At 42.9% G+C, this 22,375-nt stretch overlaps 1 protein-coding gene across 1 annotated transcript in view; it reads left to right on the top strand.

The window, feature by feature from the left end:
• The window catches only part of smyd3 (SET and MYND domain containing 3), a 92,963-nt gene that overhangs the window by 13,793 nt on the left and 56,795 nt on the right, over nucleotides 1-22,375 (top strand). Inside the window, exons 2-5 of the mRNA XM_069660966.1 lie at nucleotides 9,347-9,410; nucleotides 9,909-10,016; nucleotides 10,421-10,478; nucleotides 10,607-10,761. Of these exons, the coding sequence (XP_069517067.1) occupies nucleotides 9,347-9,410; nucleotides 9,909-10,016; nucleotides 10,421-10,478; nucleotides 10,607-10,761 (385 nt within the window). The remainder of the gene's footprint in view (nucleotides 1-9,346; nucleotides 9,411-9,908; nucleotides 10,017-10,420; nucleotides 10,479-10,606; nucleotides 10,762-22,375) is intronic.

The following is a 22,375-nucleotide window of genomic DNA, read 5'->3' as shown; positions in this document are numbered from 1 at the left end:
CTCTGAACGCATCAGGAATGCTTCATTTGATGTATGTTAATATTTCTCAGTGGTTGACTCTACATACATTCATATCCTCGCACACCATTACCTGTCATGAGGGAGTGAGTCGTACCACGCTGTGTCGGCCACTCAGCCTGGAAATGAGAAAATCCGCTCAGGCACGACCGGACAGCCCGGAAAGGAGGACCCCAGTAATTATTGACACATACAAACACACACATACATGAACAGAACCAAACCTCTCATGGCTGCAGCACAGCAGCAAATACTCATGGGAAATTAATTACCATGCTACACACACACACACCAACAGAGACATGCTGAGGTAGGCCTAATTAGGCGTCCGATAGCATAGACTTAACAAAATTGACCGCATACACAAACATGTGAGTGGAACATCTCTGCTCCTGCATATCAATGTGGAAAACCAGAGTGTTTCAGTCACTTCCTCCGCCGTCTGTTTTTATGTCCTTTATTCTGCATGTTTTTCTTGTTTTGCATTCCTTCCTGCTTTTCCTCTCTCCGCTCGTTTCTGTCACATCGCCTGTACCTGCACAGACTTTAATCTTTCACAATAAATCTACTTTTCAGGATTTGATGATGACGGCTTGTTTGACATTTTGCACATCTTAAGATTTGACTCATTTGCAAAACCCCTCCAAAGTTTTGCTGCTGTTTCGAGAAAGAAAACAAGGGGAAAAGTTGTGTTTTGAACATCAGTATCTATCAGTGTATATAGTGCTAGCATTTCATAGAAACTAAATGTAAACTGACCCAGCTCTGTATTCAAAGTTATAAGTTTTGGATGGGATACAGTAATCTAACTACATGAAACAGATACATCGAGCAAAAATGATATGATTATGCTAATTAGGGATGCACGATATTCGATTTTTTGCTGATATCCGATATGCCGATATTTTTTACAACTCATTTAGTCGATTACCGATACCGATACTGATATTTTTTTTCCAGCACACCTAATTGCAGAGATCAACTCTCTTCTGTATTGGAACTAGCGTACAGTATAATGGTGATACTCTTATCACATTTGTTACAACGGTCGGGGTGACGGGTCTTGAGATGGTTAATCAAGTTTGTAGTGTTGAAAGACTTTGCCTTGGCTCCTCCTCGCATCACCGAAGCTGAGCAGTCATTGCAAATGGCAGTTTTGCTATCTATTTCGAACACTTTGAAAAACGTCCCCACCACGGACATTTTGGCTTCTAACTCTCTCATGCTGCAGGTAGACACACGTGAGGTCATCACGCTGCGCCGCGCAGGTCTTCTTCGGCGTGTTGGCCGATATCCGATATTTTGAAGCCAATATCGGCCGATAAAGTGCCGATAATATCGTGCATCCCTAATGCTAATAATGTTCAATGTTTTTCGGTCAGACATAACTCAATCTGTCGTCAATCGTCATATTGGGTGCAGCCCTACTGTAACTGTTTGGTGATCATGTGATTTATATACAATGTTACTATCCTTTCCATAGTGTAGTGGAGGAAACAAGAATAATGGACTGCAGGCTAGAAAGAGAGAATGACCCACTGATCGTGTAAAGGAGGGATGAAGAGAAAAAATATCAACTAGAAAGAGAGTCTGACATTGAGATGAAGAGGAGGGGCTTCACACACAGAGAGAGAGAGTCAGATAATTCAGTCTTCTGCATGTTTCTAATGAAACATCTAATTTTATTCATGAGTTTTTCTACTGTGCCTGCAGTCCCACCGTGGACCTGCCATGCAGAAGACCATCACTGCACACAGCATCTAACAGAGACACAGCGGGAGGAGAGGGAGAGTAAAAAGGTCAGGGGAAAGATGGGGAGGGAAGGAGAGAGAGAGAATAATAAAATAACAAGACTGACTGTGAGACTAATTGTCTTAACAGGAGGACTCATAATCTCTTATACAACAAGTATTATTCTGCTGTCGACTCATGAAGTGACGAGGGACGTTAATGTGATTTCGGTTGCTTGTTTCCTGCCGTCTCCTCCGCCTCCTGCTCTGTTGTGATCATCCGTATCTATATTTGGACCACGTTATATCAGTGTGTGTCTTACTGTACGTACTGTATGTAGCTTCGAATATGCTATGAACTCTTGTGATTATAGCAAAGAGGCCAGAGCAGAGTCGTCTCTGTGTGTTTGAATCATGAATGAATCATGTGTGAAATGTCCAGAATGTGTGTGTGTGGGAGTTTCTTCCTCAGCCAGATAATCCCAAAGGACCAACAGGAAGCTGAACCACCGAACTAGATCTTACTGTAATGATGTGTTTTATAGTGCATGTTGTTGTAGAGCAGTTAGGCTTTTCAGACGGCCAAAAAAATCACATTGCAAGTTTTAGAGATTTTGCCAAAAAACAATATTAGTGTGACACATTTCAGTCCCTCCAAATTTGATCAATCACCTGATGTATGTCACGAAAGTTACCTTTTTGATATCCAAAATATTGATCTTGGTTGGTCGGCAATGTTGTAGAAACATGGGAGGGTAGGCTTGTGCTGTTTCTTTAGTAACTCTGGAATGCTGCACGCTAGAGATGTACTTTTTTTGCTGTGGAGCAGACAGCTGATCCGTTCTAAATACGGCTACGGTGTGATCACCTCTCCTTCATTAGCCACCTAATCTACTACTACTACTACTACTGTGTCTTCAATAGATGAATGGAGAGCATAAATCAAGACACTAAGAGTAGGGAGTAGGGATCATTTCTGTAATGTTATCGGACACCTGGAGTAACAATCTGACCCTGTCGTTGGTGTCATAACCCTGTCCGTAAGGCCATGACAAACAACTTGGAGAGACACGAGTTGCCAAAAGTAAATGAATTAATTTATTACAACAAGAACGTAAGTTAACTAAGGAGTTTACAAATACTATGAGATCTGTGAAATCTGTATTATCAGTAGTGTACATGTGGGTGTGTGAGTATGGTGTGGTGAGATGTTTGAATAGTGCACTAACACAAAGAACCAAACTAATAATGGTGCTGGCGTTGAGTCCAGAGAGCGAGCGAGAGAGAGAGAGAGAGAGAGAGAGAGAGAGAGAGAGAGAGAGAGAGAGAGAGAGAGAGAGAGAGCCCGCCGGAAGCTGCTGTATTTATACTCGTGGAGCAATGGCCCAGGTGCTCCATATAGCGGCAGCTGTTCGACCAGCTCCTCTGCAAAGAAACACATGCATTAATACAATAGACTAACACTATGCAGGGGCCGTCACAGTGGTAAAAACAAAGACTATTAGTGGACATACTTTGATCGGGCGCAGTTGCCCCAGTCTCTACCGTGAACACGGCGGAAGCTACCTACTGGACCGATTCCAAAACTTTTTGTTCCTGTGAGTCATTACGACACACAAATTTGTACAAATAGGGCCCAGGTGTAAAAACACCTAACTTCTCCTTTAACTTGTTTTCCCCGCTGTCCAACATTATCTTTTTTTATCCTGCTGTCAACTTCTTTGTCGGCTAAATTAATTTCAGTTCACGTTACCCTCATTCATGTCATAAGCGCCACCATCATGAAGTCATGAAGTGGGGATGTGGTGAGGCAGGGAAATCTGTTTAGAGCATAGCGTATATTTGTAAAATAAAATATTAATATTTGGTGCCGGGCTAACGATATTGCACGATTCAGGACGACAATATATTGCTGTATTTAGATTTTGTCCCACCCCTAATATGTGATGTACTATACAAAACTAAATCCTCAAATCATTGCAACTTGCCTTGGAACGTTTTTCTAAAGCTGCTGCGAAAACATTTTAGGCTGCAAGAGTCGCAGACAAGGCCCACAAAACCCTGGTGGGATGATTGTTTATTTTGTCCTTTCCTCTCAGTTGCAGCAATCACAGAGCAGAAATATTTGTTTTTCATGAGTGCCATGCGACCCTTACAGAGAGGAAATTCAATTATGTTCACTCCAGATACAGACCCACAGTCCTGCATGAATACCTGCATCATGCGAGCGGTATCTATACAGTGACGCGCTTATATGCAGTGTGTGAGTGAGAGAGTGCTTGAGTGGATATATTGTAAATGCTGAGATCTTATCAGCCTGGAGGCGGTCACCATAACAACAGTTGCTGAGGTGCAACTGTGCGTTAATGTGGTGAGTAACGAAACAGTATTAGACGGGTATTTCATCAGAGTGTCTGTCTGTCTCACATCCTGTGTGTCTCTCTCTTCTCAGTGAGTCAGTGTATCCATCTATCTTTAATAACTTTAATATACATACAGTATATCTTTATATTGTACATTTTCTGGGAACTCCGACTATTTTCTCTTTCTTATTATCTTATATTTCTATAGTACTGCCAACTTATCAATAAGTTGTTGTTTCAATCTGTCTTTCCTTTCTTGCATTACTTACAACCGCTCCCTCAGCATGGATCCCACTGACATGTTTATCAGTTTAGCATCATAGCAGTATAATGGAGAGCTGAAGCTACATGATATATTTGAAGGTCCCTCATGTGATTGCCTTCTGAGGGGTAACTTTTCCCACAGATTTAAGCAACCCTAAAGCATTCAGCCTTCCTGTCTGGGTTTATGGAAGATGGATGGACTTCCTGCTTCTGGCAACATGTGATGTGACCCAACTCTTAGTGTCTGAGTTATGTTCTCCATTCATCTGTTGAAGCTGCGCAGGGCTGTGTCTGCTCCTATCAGCTGTTAATACTTTGTGTCTCATAGTGAAGGCATGTGTTTCTCAAACTGTGGGTGGCTTCCTTGTTTCTGTAACGTCTCAGCATGACAAGAATAGCTGTGTTTTCGTGACCCCCTGTCCCAGAGCGAGACTATTAATGTACCGTTGGGTTTAAGGCGGGAAAGGTCATCGCAAATAAAACACAGGGGCATAACAAGAGGGTGGGTGAGAAAAGAGGAGGACTGAGAGGAAAGCTGCAAATTACAGTCTAAGACGGTGAGGAGAACAGCGAAGAGGAGTGTGCAGGGACGTCCAGCTGGAAACAACAGTCCAGTCTGGTCAGGCGTTGAAAAATGGACATAGGAAATACTCAGCCTAACTCCTGTGGCTAATGTTAACAGGCAACAGCCTTCTGGCAGACTTACACTAATATAACATGTCTGCTTTTTGCCTTCAAGGTTATTATAATGTAATCTACAGCATTCATATGTCCAATCTAATCAATGTCCCACATACAGTTTGATAAGCCCCAGGCTCATGTATTTTTCATCCATCATAACTTAGTTCTCCATTACCTCATTTTGTGTGTATAAGCTCATAATACCATCCATTGTCAGATTTAATTAGCAATATTCTATCATTTTCTCTCTCTCATCATTAGATGAAGCCCAGAGTCACACAGTTGGTGCCAAACAAGCCTTGAGCTCCTCTGCTAACCCTGACTCCTCTGGTTCTTTTATTGTGAAATGACACTAGCAATGCAAAGAAATCCTAACACACACTAATGCACTGAAAAATTGAATGCAAGGTATTAGTCATTCAAGTAATGCAAGTGCACCAACATTGCAGAGACTTGTGTTAATAGCATAAACGCTAGTGTCTTACTTCAGGGGTTACATCCTTTGAAGGACGCGGCCTACAGAGGATGAACCATTCGTAGCCTGTGTAGACCACAGGATTTCCTGTTTGCGTCACCAGCTGTTCCCGCCCTTACCCTTGAGCCTGCAAATGCGGCTCCTGTCACCTAGCTAGAGGGTTAACTAGCTATCATAACTAACATCACGTAACTTTACTTATTATTTTAAAGATAATTTATTTCAAGGTTATTTTTAACATTTGTATCGTTAGCTGTTCGAATGATTTGAAACCAAAAACGTTTACATTTTAACGTGTATTTCTCAGTCCGCCATCTCGTTTGAATTGGCGTGCAATGAATCTCAGGATGCGTTGGGTCATGAAGTCATACACCTGATGGATCCTTAGTGGCCCGGGAAAAGGAGGACGCATTTGTCAGGAGCCTTTGACATGAGACAACCTTCGACGCACTACTGCTGTGACCCAATCAGCCTTCAAATATGTCCTTTGAAGGATGCAGCCCCTGCATTGAGACGCAGCTAATATCAGGATGTCTAATAAAAATGAAATCAGAGTTTTGAGACTGAGTATCTGGCAGATGTTCCTCATTAAAAACCTGCTGTATGAAGCATCCCCATCATGTATTTTTCACCAGTGGAGACCATGTGATGGCAGCATCCCTGGTTTGGTCTCAGCTAGAGACCTTTGCTACTTGTCAACCTCCTAACTGTCTTCTTAGTGTAGTATAAAAATCCATCCATCCATTGTCTATACTGCTTGTCCTGTAAAGGGTTGCAGGGGACTGGAGCCTATCCCATCTGTCATTGAGCGAGAGGTGGGGTACACCCTGTACCGGTCACCAGTCAATCACAGGGCTGACTAGTATTAAAATATTCATTCAATATATAATACATCATATTAGAAAGTTTTTTCACTTTGCTTTAGAGGCTGTGTTTAAAACAACATGGCTGCTCGTGGTGAGGATTTGGCTAAAACAGATTGTGACATTTAATAAAGATGAAAGAGGTGAAAGAGCGTCAGCAGGCTACTAAGCAAACTGCCAAATGCTATTTTCACCACCTTGCATGTAAAGAAACAGATAGCACAAGAATTATCTGTGGAAATTGGACTCAAACTGTGAGAATGACATAACATGAAATCAGTTTTATACTGAGTGCGTCCAAAAATAAGATTATTGCTCACTAAGTGGCAGGAAATGGAAAATTAAACCTTAATAAACATGACAAGAAGCCGTTGGGATATTGGCAGCTCATTCTTTGCTCAGATTAACCAAAATAGATTGAAATCAGAAGGGTCCAGCATCTTTGGGTAGCATAGTGCCAAATATGAAGGTGGAAGTGTGCTGATATGGGGCTGCACTAGTGGAAAAGGTCTAAGGCAGGTAATATACAGATGACACCATGAATTAATGTTTGTATGCCCAAACATGTAATGAAAAAAGACTCCCCGTCTCCAGAAGCTTGGCAGGAGAGGAGTTTTCCATTATGACAGTAATCCCAAATACACTGCAAAAATCAAACCAGAGAGACGGGTACAGTGGAAACTATAACTTGGCCAAGGCCCTGGCTTGAATCCAGCATAACACCTTTCAGGTATTTTAAAGTGGATTGTCTTCTGGGGCTGGGTCACACTGGCAGAAGGTTAAGCAAGTGATCCCAAACATCCCTGGCCCAAACAATGTTTTTCCATCTTCTTCCTGGAGGATCCCGAGGCTTTCCCAGGCCGCATGATTTCTAATCCCTGCAGCATGTTCTGGCTCTACCTTGGGGTTACTCCCAGTGAGACGTTCTCAGAAACCTCCTGAGGAAGGTGGGGAGAAGGTATCTTAATCAGATGCTCGAACCAACTCAGCTGGCTCCTATCGATGCAAAGAGGCTGCGGCTCAACTCTGAGTTCTCTGTGGATGGCTGAACTCTTTATCTCTAAGGCTGAGCCCAGCCACCCTTTGGCGTAAACTCATTTCGGCTGCTTGTTTATGGTATCTCATTTTTTCTGGTCATTACCAAAAGCTCATGACCATAGGTGAGGTTTGGAAGGTAGATCAATTGGAAAATTGAAAGATTTCTTCTTCCTGCTCAGCTCCCTCGTTTCTAAGATGGTTCGGTACAACCACCACATTGCTGCTGCAATCGAATATAATTTACTCTCACTTGTGAACAAGACCATGAGATACCTGAACTACCTTGCTTGAGGCAGCAACTCACTCCCCACCCAGAGGGAGCAATTCACTGTTTTCCATCAGAAAACCATGGCCTTTAGACTTTAAAGTGCTGACTCTCACCTTGACCGCTTCACACTCAGCTGCAAACCTCTCCGGTGCCTGCTGGAGGTCACATTTTGATGAAGCCGGCAGAACCACATCATCTGCAAAAAGCAGAGATGAAACTCTGAGGTCCCCAATCTGGACACTGTCCTCCCCCCCCCACTGCGCCTTGAGATCCTGTCCATGAAAATCACAAACAGAATCAATGACAAGGGACAGCTCTTGCGAACGCCAACACATTGCTAGTGTGTGTTGGCATACATTGCATGTTGCCTTTGCCCTGTGGGCTGACTGATAGGGACAAGCAAAAGGGGCCTGTTGCAATGCAAGCTGGGTGGCTCTGTGTGATGACCCATGGCAGTGCAAAGTGGAAGGTAGAGCAACAAAGTCCCTCCAGCAACAGCTGAAGAGAAACATCTGTGAAGCTGGCAGAACATCTGTTGACAGATGTCCAAGACTGGTAACATCCATGCCCGGGAGGACCGAATCTGTCATCACAAATAAAGGCTGACATACAAATATCAAGGAATACAAGAATACAATCTCTCTATGAAGTTTGTTCGCATGTGTTTATGCATAACTAATGTTTGCTCTTTGCTATCATTTATTTGTGCCATTATTTCATTATTGTGTGCACTTCTGTTTTTAGTTAACAAACCCAAATAAAGATTTGACAATCACTCGATGATTTATATTGAAAGATTATATTTTGTGAGCACTGTATCTATGTCTATAACCTGTAATGATCATATTAGCCAATGCACAAACACAATCACACTCTGACAGAGTTCCTGTGATTCACATCCTGCCTTGTGTGTGTGTGTTGTGATGCTCATGCCCTCTCTACCGGCTGTAATTGGCAGCGTGAAGCAGACTGACTCTGCTGTGCTCTGGCTTGTTATCACACTGACAGGCAAACTGGAAAAGACAGCAGTGTCACTCCAAGAAACACAGCAGACCAAGCATGCACGACAACATGTACACACAAAGATGGGCGTAAACACATAGAGTGGACACACACAGGCGCTCAGACACATGCGAGTGCTGTGATAGTAACAGGATGTGACAGTGAGGAGAGTGGACTAAATGTAAAGCTCTTAGACGATCTCGAAGACGATGGGTCGGCTGATAAAACCAGATAGTGGATGCACACGGCTTAATAAAGCTGACAGGAAAGGATGCAGCAATGTTGTTGTGTGTGTAAAGGTCAAGAAAATGGCCGGAACATGAAGCATACTTGAGGATATGTGCAGAGTATGTTTGACGACTTAGCAGCTTACTTTTATTCACACACTAACATGATGTAAGAGAAATGATGTCTGACGGCATGTTTAGAAAAAACTACAGTACTGGTCCAACTCCAGCTCGCTGACTCATCACTTCATGAGCTGTAATATTTCTCCACCTCCGGCCTTGAGAGCTCTTTGATAAAAGTGAATCAGCCTTTGAATCATTTTGTTTTCTGTAACGCAGGATGACAGATTTTACTTTGCAGAAGGTCAGGTTAAATTGTTGTAGAATTGACTAATCTTTTTCTCTCCTTCTGTCTAGATGTGAGACCTTGTTGAGGTGTTCCCAGTGCAAGATGGCCCGCTACTGCAACGTCACCTGTCAGGTACCACATACTGTGTGGGTTTGTGTGGGTTTATGTATAGCCCTGTTTATACTGCCAGTTCAAGGCGGGACTATTACTCCTCTGTTGCACCTCGTCTTCTATGTAAAACGCAAAGAGGTGGAATGGTGTGGTAAAGTTGTTCCACCTCTGAGCTGGCATTTACTAGTGGAAATGGCGGAGCTGGCAGGGCGGAACAGCGCCTTAGTGTGTGTATGGTCTAGGGTTAGGGTTAGGGCTGTCCACTTGTGATCGAATCACCCAGGACATATGGATAATACCAAATGTGAACAGGGCCTATGTGAAGCATGCAAACGTTTTGCTTCTGCAAAGCCAGAACGCCGTGTAAAAACACTCACTGGGGCGCTTTACACCAGCGCGGCTTGGTCCAATGTAATATGACAAAGGCGGCGTGGTGGCAGAGCTTCATTACGAACCGCAATGTAAAAAGGGCTTTTGTTTGTGTGTCTGTCAATGTGTTAATACGCCTTTCTCCTCCAGAAACAAGCATGGTCTGGCCATAAGAGAGAGTGCAAATGTCTGCGAAGCCTCCTACCGAGAGCTCCAACTGACTCAGTCCGCCTGGCTGCGAGGATCATCTTTGCCCTGGTATGTTTCTGAAGTTTGTCTGTTAGACAGCCAAAATAGAGCAGAAAGAAACATGACTATTTGTACCTCTTCTTTTGTCAGTTGTGAAGCGCTGTGCGTTGCTGCTGTCTTTAGAAACCCTTTAAAACCAACACTTTTTGGGATGTCAGTGTGTTTACGTTCACTAAAAGATTAAAAGCACCTCAGCTGCTCTTGAAAATAAAAGCATTGTTTAAAAAAATCTACCGTCATCAAGCAACAAAACAAACTGCTTTTCTTAGTGCCTGAGCGATTTTTCAAGGACTAAATCCAACAACAGCAACAGTATACTTCAAGGAGTGCCACAAATAAAGCATAACAGTGGGGAAATATAACTCTGCTGCACTTTGATAACATGCTAATACCCCCCTTTCTTTTTCTTCCAGGTAAATCCATCTAAGAGCAGAAGTGAGGAGCTCTACCCTTTGGAGGAGCATGAATCACGTAAGTTTCTGCTGCGTGTGCGTGTGCGTGTGTTTAATATACTTTGGTGATTTTCTGTCTCAAAGTGTCAAAGCTTAAACTCGAGACATTATGAAAACCTTTCAGGTAAACCCTCTCATTTCTTACAGACCTGAGCTCCATGTCCGAGCAGAAGAAACAAGGTCTGTCTCAGCTGGCGTCCATGTTAGAGCTCTACCTGCTGCAGGAGGCACCTCACCTGGCACAGGAAATGACATCAGCACTGCCCACCTCCTGCCAAGAACCCCTCAGCCTTATTGCAAAGGTGCGCAAATTACTTTCATGACATCATAAACATATGCATGTTTGCTTTAGTATATAGTATAGATCCACATTAGCACCTTGGCACACTCATGCACACACACACACACACACACACACACACACACACACACACACACACACACACACACACACACACACACACACACACACGCTCAAACAAGCTTCCCCATGCAGAAAAAGACAGACAAAAGCAACTGTTTATTGCTTTTAGCATCCCCTGCTGCGTTTGGATGGACCCCAACATATGTCTCAGATCTTCCCAGCACCTGTGATTAGGTCCTCATGTGGTTCTGTGTGTGTGTGTGTGTGTGTGTGTGTGTATTCCCAGAACAACCTCAGGTCTAATTCTCTTAAAACACACCAGCTGCCTTCACTAGAATTGAATGTGATGTGTTTGTCTGGATGGTGCTCTACCTCTGTTATCTGTTAGCGTGTGTGACTCCTCTTTAGCTTCATGGCTCTGAGGTGTTTCAATTCCAAGAAGTGTGTGCGTGCGTATTTTGTTTGACCCATTACAATGATGTTATGATAATGTCTGGGTATTAATTGGAAGCAGCTATGCTAATGACCTAAGAGTGTTTCCATAAAACAAACATGAAAGTCTCAAATGAGCAATACTCACCCATAACGACGCAACATGGACTTTCTACCCTCAGAACACAAAATCATCTACTTATTTCATCAGTGATTTACCATTATCCAAAGCAATCGTGCATTTGACCCTGAGGGCAAGGTTTAGTTTTGTTTTTCCAAGATGATTTTTAACACTAAACACATAAAATGCTGAGATGTGTTTTTGCCCTCACTAATGAGGCGGTTCAAGGGACAGCATCCAAACTAAAATACCTCAGTATATACTGGATGCATCAGTATGAGATTTGGCAAAGAAATCCAGTGTTGCCAGAGGACGTGGATGAAACCACAGACTGTATAACAAGATGGACGACTTGACAGCTCCCTAAAAGTGAAGCCAAAACCTCTCCATCACCCCCTGCTGACTGGCTGCAGTATAGGTCATAAAGCCCGCCTCCTCCATGGTAACAGGTGGGACATGAGTCAAACTATAAAATCAAAATACACGCCAAATAAATGTTTCTCAAACAGCTCTGTTGACAAGTCTGTTCCGGATTAGCAGAGTAGAGGAGGAGCGGCGAGAGAAAACGTAACCAAAAAAAATCACTACAGTCACTAAAGTTTACATATCTGTGAACGTCTGCCTCAGACCAACATGAGAAGCTGTTCTGATGTTAAATACGACAATGTGCAGGATCTTTGCTGGGGGTTTTTTCAGTAAGTTAAGTGTGTGTTTTGGTTAGCGGAAGTGGCTTCAGCGGCTCCGCCCGCTGATCTCTACTGCATAACTCTGGCAACTCTCAGCGCCCGCCTTGAGGGTATTTTGGCTTCAATTCCGTACAATGAGAGCAGATGGAGACGCGTCGTCCATCTTTATACAGAGTCATTGGATGACACCTATTCAATTTGGTGACCTGTCCTCTAAAGCCACAATGAGGTTGAAATGTATTTGTTCTAATTAGATTTTCTTACAGCATAAAGTGAAATTCTAACCACGATGATCCCCCAGACTTTGGTTTATGTAAAATAACAATATTCTCAGGAAACATTTTGGGCTTAACATACGGAAATAAGGTTTGCCATGTCAGCATGTAGTGTTTTTACATTTACTTCCACACGACTAACAAATATAAAGCACCAACTTTGAAACGAACCATCTGGTTCACAGCGATCATTACAGCCTCACAGCTGGTGTGGCTGAAGACTCTGAGTGCTGCTGTTTCCTTTCTTTAATGTGACAGCAGAATCTATGCAGAACATGTAGTATAGAATTTAATTTCACAAACACACACACGCCTTTGCATAAATACATTAAGGAATATGTGGATTTAGAAAGTAAGCGAGAGAGAGAGTGTAATATCTTTGATGAGATATGGATATGCTTGTTTTCCTGCTTGTGTGCGTGTGTGTGCGTGTGCGGGCGTGGGATTGGATTGTGAAGCTGGGAAAACTGCTGATTGAATGAGGATCAAGACTCCGAAGGGAATTCTGCTGCAAAGTGAGGGAGATAAAGAGAGCGAACAACACTGAGTGGATTAAAGTGAAGAAGAAAGGAAGGAAGAGTGCGTGAGAGAAAAACGAGAGGGGAACAGAGAGAGAGAGAGAGAGCTTCAAAGAGAGCAGGAAGTGCGTTAGGACATGAAATGTAAACACAAATTGGAGGCATAAGTTTGCAGCTATGTGCGAGCAGCTTGCTGTGAATGAGCTTGTCAGTTAACACGAATAGTAACAGGGTGATACCTTTAAAACAAGAGCGGAGGGAATGTGATGTAAATCATTGAGCAGCTGAGTGACAGCGTGTCTGCTGTGGTTTAGCTGTCGCTGTGTGAGAACAGAAGATGGGAGATCTTTAAGTATATATGAGTTAAACCATCTTCACATGTTTCCTTTGATGTGTGTGTGTTCATGTGTAGCCTCTAGCACACTCATTCTTAAGTGAAAACAACCCCACACATACAACACATAACTTATTATGGTCAGTAGAGCAAATCCTTCCTCCTCACACAGACATTGTGCTGTTTTCACACTGAGGCGAGACACCATATAATCCTATTACTGAAGCTGTAAAGCTGCTGCTGCTAGAATAACTTCAGTGATATACTGCTGCTGGACTCGCCGCGTCTCTTCGCTCGTGTGTGAGGGACTGGGCGACGTGGTGATTCATAGGAATCATGAGGAAACCAGCGGCACACCAAAGGTCACTGTCTCGCCTTCATTTCCCGTCTCACTCTTTCACTCCGTCTACTATTTAATCTAAATGGTTCATGTTGTAGATTTCTATTGGTGTGAGCATAGAGAAGGAACGGTTTGGATGCTGAGGAGTTACATTATGTGTAGCTGATGTGTAGATGCTCCGATGTATCCCCATAATACTTCACAGGCTATGGAAAAACAAGGTGGAGAGCAAAAACACTCACTCACACTCTGTCAGGTGTTGGATGATTCCTTCTTTGTCGCTGGTCACACCACGTTTGTTCTTTTGTTATGGTATTAGGGTACCTATTCTTGACAATGTTTGCCACATCCATCTAATGTTGTGTTAATGCTCTAACAATCAGAGGGCCTGAATTTAGCTGTGCTTTAGCCGAGGTACAACCTGGCTCAAAAGAGGGAGACCACACAAAATAAAAAGATTTTAATGAAGAAAAAAGATAAATCTTAAGATTGTGATACGTTTGTCAGCAAGTCAGTGTGTATGCAGTGTCTGTGTGAGTGGTGGTAAGTGTGTGCTGAAGTCAGTCTGCAGGCCAGGGAAGAGACGATCTTGCAGGTCTGCTTCATAGCCTCTCCTGAGCCCAACCTGCTCAGGTGTACTGCATCCATGACAAGGTCTCAGCTCCTCCTACAACTACCTGAAACAAGGAAAACACAGCAAGCAAAGAGGAAGGACACACCAGGTGGAAAGGCCAACTCTGAGGCTGTCACAGCATGGATAAGTTGGCTTGTGGAAGCATTTAATATGTGACTGCTGGAACACCTTGACTAAGAACCACAAATCTACTAAGTTACCCATTACAGTCTTATATTTCACTGAAGCCCTCTACATGTATGGTGGGTGTGTGTTTATAATTTAAGCCTTTTGTTCTGAAGGAGTTGCTTTCATTTCAGACTATCTTCGTGAACACTGGTTAACATCAGCACTTTATCAGAGGCACTACTCACTTCTTTAAATTATACATGTTAGTACAAACATGCTACACACACATAGGCATGCATTAATGGAGATTCAGTGCCTTGCTCAAAGGCACCTCAACAGTGCCCAGGAAATGAACTGGCACCTCTCCAGCTTCCAGCCCCAATCCCTTGCTTGTTCCATAACGGGACTTTAACCGGCCATCCTCCGGTTTCCAATCCAACTCCTTACAGACTGAGCTACCATCTACCAAAAGGATGAGGTAACATCATACGGGTGCCCTCATCCACCCGTAAAAACACATTCACTTAAATTCAGATCTGGACCGTTTACTTGTTTGACTTAAATAACATCCGGTTTCTTCATTGAGCAGAAACTTATTGGAAAGGGTTAAAAGGGTTTGTCTTTAAACTGCCACTCATGGCTGTGGAAGTCCACCCATGCAAAACTTAAATCACTCCACCCCTACTTATCAGTTTACACAGCCAAAACAGAATTACAGCTCAACAAAAAGAGAAGTTCAACCTGTGAGACAGAGTGGTGTTTTACAGGCTGCCAATAGGGGGCACTGTGATTGCATGCGACAGCATCCTGTATAGTCAGTGTAAAGAAGTGGGGAAGTCCTTCATTTCACTTTCTCTGTCTCCATCCTCTCTGCTGTCTTCTCTGTGTCTGTTTCTCTCTGGTCTGCTTTAACTCTCCATGTATCTCCTCTCTCTGTCTGTCCCTCCGTCTGTCTGTCCTTCCCTCTCTCTCCTCTCTCATTATTTGCCTCTACTCATGATGCAGCCCCCCTCTCCTCTTTCCTCTCTCCTCCTCCCCTTATGCTCTGTTTTAATGGCTCAAGTATATAACAAATGAGGAGTTTATCATTGTGTACCAGTGTGCTTAGCAAAATAACAAAATACCTCATTACTGTGACTGTAGGTGTGTGTGTGTGTGTGTACAGAGAGTCTAGTTCGTTACAGTGGGGGAGTGTTTTGTGCTATAAAGCTATTCTTTATGCTAATAGCTGCTCTAATACTGTTGCACAAACACATATATGCATGCACAATGACACACACAATGAAGTCATACAGCAGCATCATTACTGCTCTTAATATACCCAAGAGAAGCAGCAGGGAGGGTGTGTGTGTGAGAGAGAGAGACAGAGAGTGTGTTTGTATGTGTGTGCAGCACTGTGCAGCTATGTGATGCAGATAGACTGCAGTAGGGTTCAGGTCCATTGTCTGTTGCTTTGGACTATAATTGTATGTGTGTGTGTGTGGTGGTCAGACTGCTGCGGTGCAATAAGCAGTGACAGATGAGATCCAGCCAAGGCACATTTTATTGCTTCCCTCAAGCAGCTTCCCTTCTCTGGACCGTGTGTGTGTGTGTGTGTGTGTGTGTGTGTGTTTGTGTGTGTGCCAAAGCTAGCATGTTTTTGTGTACAATTACATAATTGTACCTTTAAACAGTACATATTTGTTTTCCTTGTTTGACTATGGGTCTTTCCTTACATAAGGCCATGTGTTTTTGTCCTTATGTATCTGTGTGTGTGCGCACTACAAGTCTGTGAGTGTGTGTGAATCTAGACCCAAAGCACAACTACAAGTAAGTAAAGTGAATCAAAGTGTTTGTTAATAGTATAAAGTCAAAAATTAAATTTACATGGCAGACATGTTACCACATTAAACACACTCTTACACACTCACTCACACACACCTCAATCTGCTCCAAACCTGCCCCTCTGTTTCTTCTCTCTCTCAGCCTCGTTCATTCACCCTCTGCTGCCTGACTCACTTTTCTACTTCCCTGACATTTCTTCTTCTGGTTAGCTCTGAGGCCCCGGCTCTTTTACTGCAGCCTTTAGATGAGAGTTATATATAGCACTTGAAGGACACCTCACAGGCCCGGCTTTGTGAAAGGCCAATGCCAGCAGTCCAATTTTAAACTCTTGAATCATAGGACCTTTTGAAACACCATAAAAAAAGTCTCAAGCTTTGAAGCATTAAATACAGAATGGTGATATAGCGTTTCATAAAATTCATTCTTTGTATGTCAGGGAGAGTCTGCATCTCTGCACTCCTACAGCAGAGATCCACGGGTCGGGGAAGCTGGCATAAGAAAAGATCTGGGTGGAAGTGGACTGTGAAAGTTTATCAAGACAGAAGACATCACTGTAAACTCTTGCATCAGAGGACAAGACCGAGTACCTTCGCATTTCCAGCAGTGGTCAAAGTCCAACTTAGAGAGAAATCAACAATGATCCCAGATGAAGTTTGCTGCATTGAGGAAGAAAGGAGAGGAGCTAAATCTATCCTATTCAAAACTCAAGGTGTCTGGACAGATGGAGCAGCTCATTTTGGCAGCTATGCTTGATTTAATCTTGGATTTAGTCTCTTTATAGTTTTAGTCTAGTTTTAGTTCATGACAACTGAAAACATTTTAGTCATTACTTTTAGTCAAAAGGTTTTCTCTCAAGAATAACTTGCTTGTATTTTGACAGACGGATTAGACGCACAGCAAAATATCATGGATTTGAAATGTGCGACAGCCCGCCACTCACATTTTAGTCCTGTCTCGTCTCGTTAATGAAAACTAAACAGATGTGTTGTCAGAGTTTTTATTATCAACGAGCTATTTTTATCGTCAACGTCTCGTCTTCGTCATTGAAAAAGGTTCTTGACAAACATTTTTTGTGAACATGTTCGTAACAAAAAAATTAACACTTGATAGAAGCTCCCATCTCATGGGTTGAACTGTGGAGGCTGGAGCAATTTTGCATTTCCTTCCTGCTGAGAGCAGAGTACGGCACACTACAAGCACCCATCGACCTTCACAAGCTGTCGCTGTGGGAGGAACCTCTCTGACAGCTTTATGGAAGGAAAGGGACCATCCTGTCAGGGTGCACATTGGCTCTGACCCAGGGGAGATACTTATGGCATTATAATATGGTGTTGACAATACTTAATGGGATAAGGGTTAAAATACTCTGACCTACTGACCTCTTTCCCAGACCAGGTCCGTTTAAATCTAGATCTACTGTATGTGGCCTGTCTGATGTAATGCAAATTACTACCTTCATACAATCCATACAATCTGTACTGTACAAAGCTCCTGAACACTTTTGCATACTCGGTGCACAGAATCGAGTGGATGGTTTCCTCTACAAGCTGACACGATAAGAAATGATTTGCTCCGCAGCAACCGACCGCAAGAGCTACACAACATCATCCACTCTACATGCAGAACAAGGTGCTCGTTGTGATTGTTTCAGAGCTATCTGTGTGTGCCTTCACCAAGTTTACAATAATGAAATGTTTTCACTCCCTCCATGAATCTGCACAATAGTTGAGTCTTATCTCAGATAAAAGGTGGTCTTTGTGTTTTTCAGAGCCTGAATTTGTTCCCAAAGTTGTCCTGTACAAACGTTTATCAATGGAAGCTTGTCTTCTTGGAAGCAAACTGTTGTGTTTTTCTTACATTCCTGATAAGTAAGGCGGGAAGAATGCAGATTACTGGCTCCTCATTCAGGAGTACGAATAGTTCTCTGCACACTAACCAAAATCCATTCATTTTTTCGGGTCTTTTGCAGGCAGACAATTAACCTGGAGAGTGAAATATGGGGATGAATGTGGAAGTAATGACTGGATATGCATCAGGACATGCTAAGAGAAGAGAGAGAGTCCTATAAAGCTAACATAAAAAGACATAGAGCGTTAGTGGATGAATAAAAGCTGAAGGTGTACAGTCGGAAAGCTTGGAGAAATGTGGGATTCAATTAAAAAAAGTGAGAGAGGAAGAATGAAGAAAAAGAAGTGGATGAAGGATGGGGACAGGAGAACATAGTCTGCCTGATAAAGGGGTTGTAGTAGGTGTATTTATGGCTCTGTGTGTGTATGAGGCTGTAACTGGGCCTCTTGGGAAACATACACAGACACACACACTAATCTGTCCATACTGGTAGCACGGCGGCTCTCTGTGGAGAGGAGTGTTGTATTGTTTATTACCTATGTATGGAGAAGATTTATCACAGTCTGCACACACACACACCACACACACCTACCTAATGTCATGTGTGAGTATGAAGCCAATAACTTACACCCTGCTGAAAACTGTTTCGGCTTCAATTACACGAGCAGAGATGAGTGTGTGCCTCATTTTTTGCTTGTTATAATTTTGTGTGTGTGTGTCAGGTTTGTCGTAATATAACTTGTGTGCAGATGTGTGTTGTTGAAGTTGGAGTGTAACTCCTTGTTTGTGTGTAGGAGTAATTTATTCTCGTGGCTTTGCTTGATATTTATTGACCATCTGTTGAGCAGCTAAATGGGATGCAGAAGCCGTCAAGCTAGCAGCGTACCTTAACAAATGGAAAAGTTATCACACTCCAAACTTTTACGTGGGAGAAAATATAGAAATATATCTGACTTTTTTTCAGAATAAACAAGCTAACGTATGAAGGAAGAGGTCGAGGAAAGAGGGCGGGAGGAAACTACGGAGCAACGTTTCACATGTTTGAAAGATTACAGAGAGAACAAACGACAAAAATCGATGCGTGTTTTGGCGTGCTGCAGTAGCATGTTCCATGTGTGTGGTGTGTGTGAAGCCATTACAATAATCCTTTTGTGTGTGTTTTTGTATGTTGAGCCTTATCTCTCCCACATTTCCCCGGTCTGCCATAGTAGCTGGCAGAGCCATGGGCGCTTCCTAATTAGCTTAAGCTTTGTGAAATACACGCGCGCACACACACATACACACACATATACGCAGCTTAGTGTAATGACTTTAAGTCCATCATGAATGCAGTCACAGACAGTATAATAGAACGAGAGAATAAAAACCATTTGTTTAATTGACTTAGATTGGCCGCATGCGTGTGGGCTCACGGGAGGACGAGGAGAGGAGGAGGAAGGGAAGAGGAAAGAAGGGTAGGAGATAACTGGAGGAAAGGAAAGGAGTGGGTGAGGAAGGTGTTGAAAGAGATGGAAATGGTTGAGGATGAATGACAGGAGGGTAAAGAGACAAGACCGAGAGATGTTGATAGAGAGAGTGATAAAATGAGGAGGGAGGAAAGAGGAGGCGTGGAGGGAAGGGAGGGAAAGAGGTAATAAAAGTGAGGCGGGTAAGCACAGGGAAATCAAGAAGAGATTGTGCTGAAAATTAGCATAATCTTGAAATACAAATCTGGATGTTGCATTTAATTCTGCAAAGTGATTTGAGCAGCAGTATGTTGCAGGAGATAGGCATGCATACATGTGTGTTAGTATGTTCTAATGCGTGTTACATTGCGTGTGTATGTGTGAAAGTTGGGGGTGGGGTCGGCTTAATGAACAGCTTTTGGCTCCAGCTGCGACAGCCACTATCTCTCCCGTCTCCTTTATCCTCCCTCGCGCTCTCTCTCTCCCCGCTGTCGCTCCAACAGTACAGTAATTACTGCTCTTTGGTGCTTCACAGGGATGCAAACAGGGACGGAGGCTGATAACAAACCAGAGTGTTGGTGTTTGTCTAATTTCCTGAATGTCCTCCAGTGGGATAGTCCAGAAAGTGAGATTTATCTCACTAATCCCCCCCAATTCCCACAAATCCCGTCTTCACAGTGCTACTATGACCTGGGATCACTGTTGGGGTTAAATGGTCAGCACATGTAGTCACACCTGGGATCATGAACCTTTGCTGGACCCTTAACAAGGCTCTGAAACTGCTCTGCTTTGCAATAACAGGTTAAACATGGCTCCTGTAGCAATAGTAGGATTATCATAGATCTACTATGACCATATATTAGATACAGACGGTGACTTCTGCCTTCACTTATGAAACAGGACACTATTTTAATTGTAGGGCTGCCCCAGACTAAAGAAGACTAATCATTGCGAGTTTATGACATTTATTTATATGTCTAAATTTATATTTTTGAGGGTTCCAGAGCTGAAAAACAAAGTTATAAATAACATTGTTAAAACTTCTATATTACAGAGAAAAGCAAAACAATCATAGTGAGGCTTTAAAATCTACGTTTTATAAGCTACCCGCGTGTAAACAACAATGCTATAGGCAAAGAATATATTGATTCTTTTGAACAACTAACACGGACACTGAACATTTATTTCACCTTACAGTCGGGTATCACACATGCGCAGACAACAGCCGAGCGTAGCTCCTCGAGGGAGTATTGAGGTTTTTCAATGCTGTTCAATAAAGATATTGAGCTACATTAATATAATTTCTGCCCCAAAAAGTCACAGCAATACATGGATCTCCAGTGTGGAATGTTTCAGCATTTACAATAATCCTGTGTCTGATGTCAGCAGAGATTCACCTGCCACATTAGCAGTTTATCATTACGCCACCCTTTAGGTTATCAGCTCCTGTTGTCATGCTCCTGTTATCAGTCCTCACACACAGCACACATAAATAATAAAGAACATGGTGAATGATTTAATTATTTTATCTTAAATCTTAATAAAGCCCAAATCCAGATATAAAGGCATTAAACAGTCCATGTGATATAGAACCAGCTGATCACTGCTGGGACACATACAGGGACAGAGATGCAAACATTAACAGACATTTATCAGCATGAGAACATTTAAAATGAAGCTGTGGTTATGGATTTGTACATATTCTAATAAACAGATTCCATTATCTCGTTTCTTATACAGCGTGCTGAACTGTAATTGTAGTATTTCCAGCAGGCGAACAGTAAATCTGGAGACGAGGTGCAGAGATGGGCTCATGAGATTTAATGCATTTATATCTCTGCTACACACACACACACACAAACACACACACACACCTGTCTGGAGCCGGCTGGCTAGACTAATGTGAAATCAAACAGCCCGGGACATTTTCTAATCTTTTCTAACAGTTGAACGGCCCTCTGGGAAAAGTGCAGGTACTCCAGATGGCCGGCCTGCCACTGATAGCAGCTCTTATTTGTTCTTTTTCACAGCTTATGTTCTTGTGTTTGCTAAATTATCGGGTCCTAATGTTTTTTCATTCTGTAGATTTGTTATATTATACCCACTATCTATCCACCCTTATACCACTGTTACTGTAAATGAGGGAGGCTCGGCTCGCAGATGTCTTTTATTTTCTTGTAATGGACCCTATAACTGGATGCATCTGATGCCGCTGTTCCTTTATATGCACACGAGATTGCTTATTTTCTACATACACTGTATAAATAAAGGATGTAACCACCGTTATGTCACCAAATGGTTTGTCCACTGCCGTTTTTGAAGGCTCGTGTTTGGCATACTGGCTGCAGCTATGTTGGTTTTCTGAAGCCAGAAGTGAGCATATTTGGATGAGGAGGGGGGCACTGGAGGAGGAGTGAGGGTCAGCAAACAACTTGTCAGAGCCAAACCTTCTGTGCCCGTTTCTCATTTATTTGCTGGCGAATGAGCTAGTTGACAGTGGACCTTAGAGGAAGTGCAGTTTTTGGCACACCGGAGACAGCCACTTGATTGTTTCCTGTATGCTTATATGATACAATGATTACTAGTATTACAAGTTTGCTCTCTCTTCTCTCCTCTCTTCCCCCGTGAAAATGGGGTAGTAGGGGGAGGTACAGCGTAACCCGGCGGGAGTGAGTGCTAGCTCCAGACAGGGCACCTCACCCTGGCTCTGCCTTCCCCGTCTTCTTTCCAACACACCTCTCTCTATCCTTCTATCTCTTATTTTGTCTTATGTATAACTGCAATGTGGGGGCCAGTAGAAGCCATGTGGTAGGGTAGGTAGTAGTGCATACCTGGAGCTTGCATGAACGGAGCCTCGGTCTGCTGTTGGTAATGCTGCTTGTGTTGCAGTGGTAGGTTAGGTTAATTATAAATATTGGGATAAGGGAACAAGGGCAGGGGTTTCTTCACTGAGCGTTTATCCTTATTAGGGCATAAATATATTGTTT

This window comes from Semicossyphus pulcher, unplaced genomic scaffold (assembly GCF_022749685.1).
Source record: "Semicossyphus pulcher isolate SPU_LCO1_2020_fin unplaced genomic scaffold, fSemPul1.0.p SCAF_1, whole genome shotgun sequence".
Lineage (NCBI taxonomy): Eukaryota > Metazoa > Chordata > Actinopteri > Labriformes > Labridae > Semicossyphus > Semicossyphus pulcher.
The sequence above is the reverse complement of the archived record's forward strand: the minus strand, read 5'-3'. Positions and strand labels throughout refer to the sequence as shown.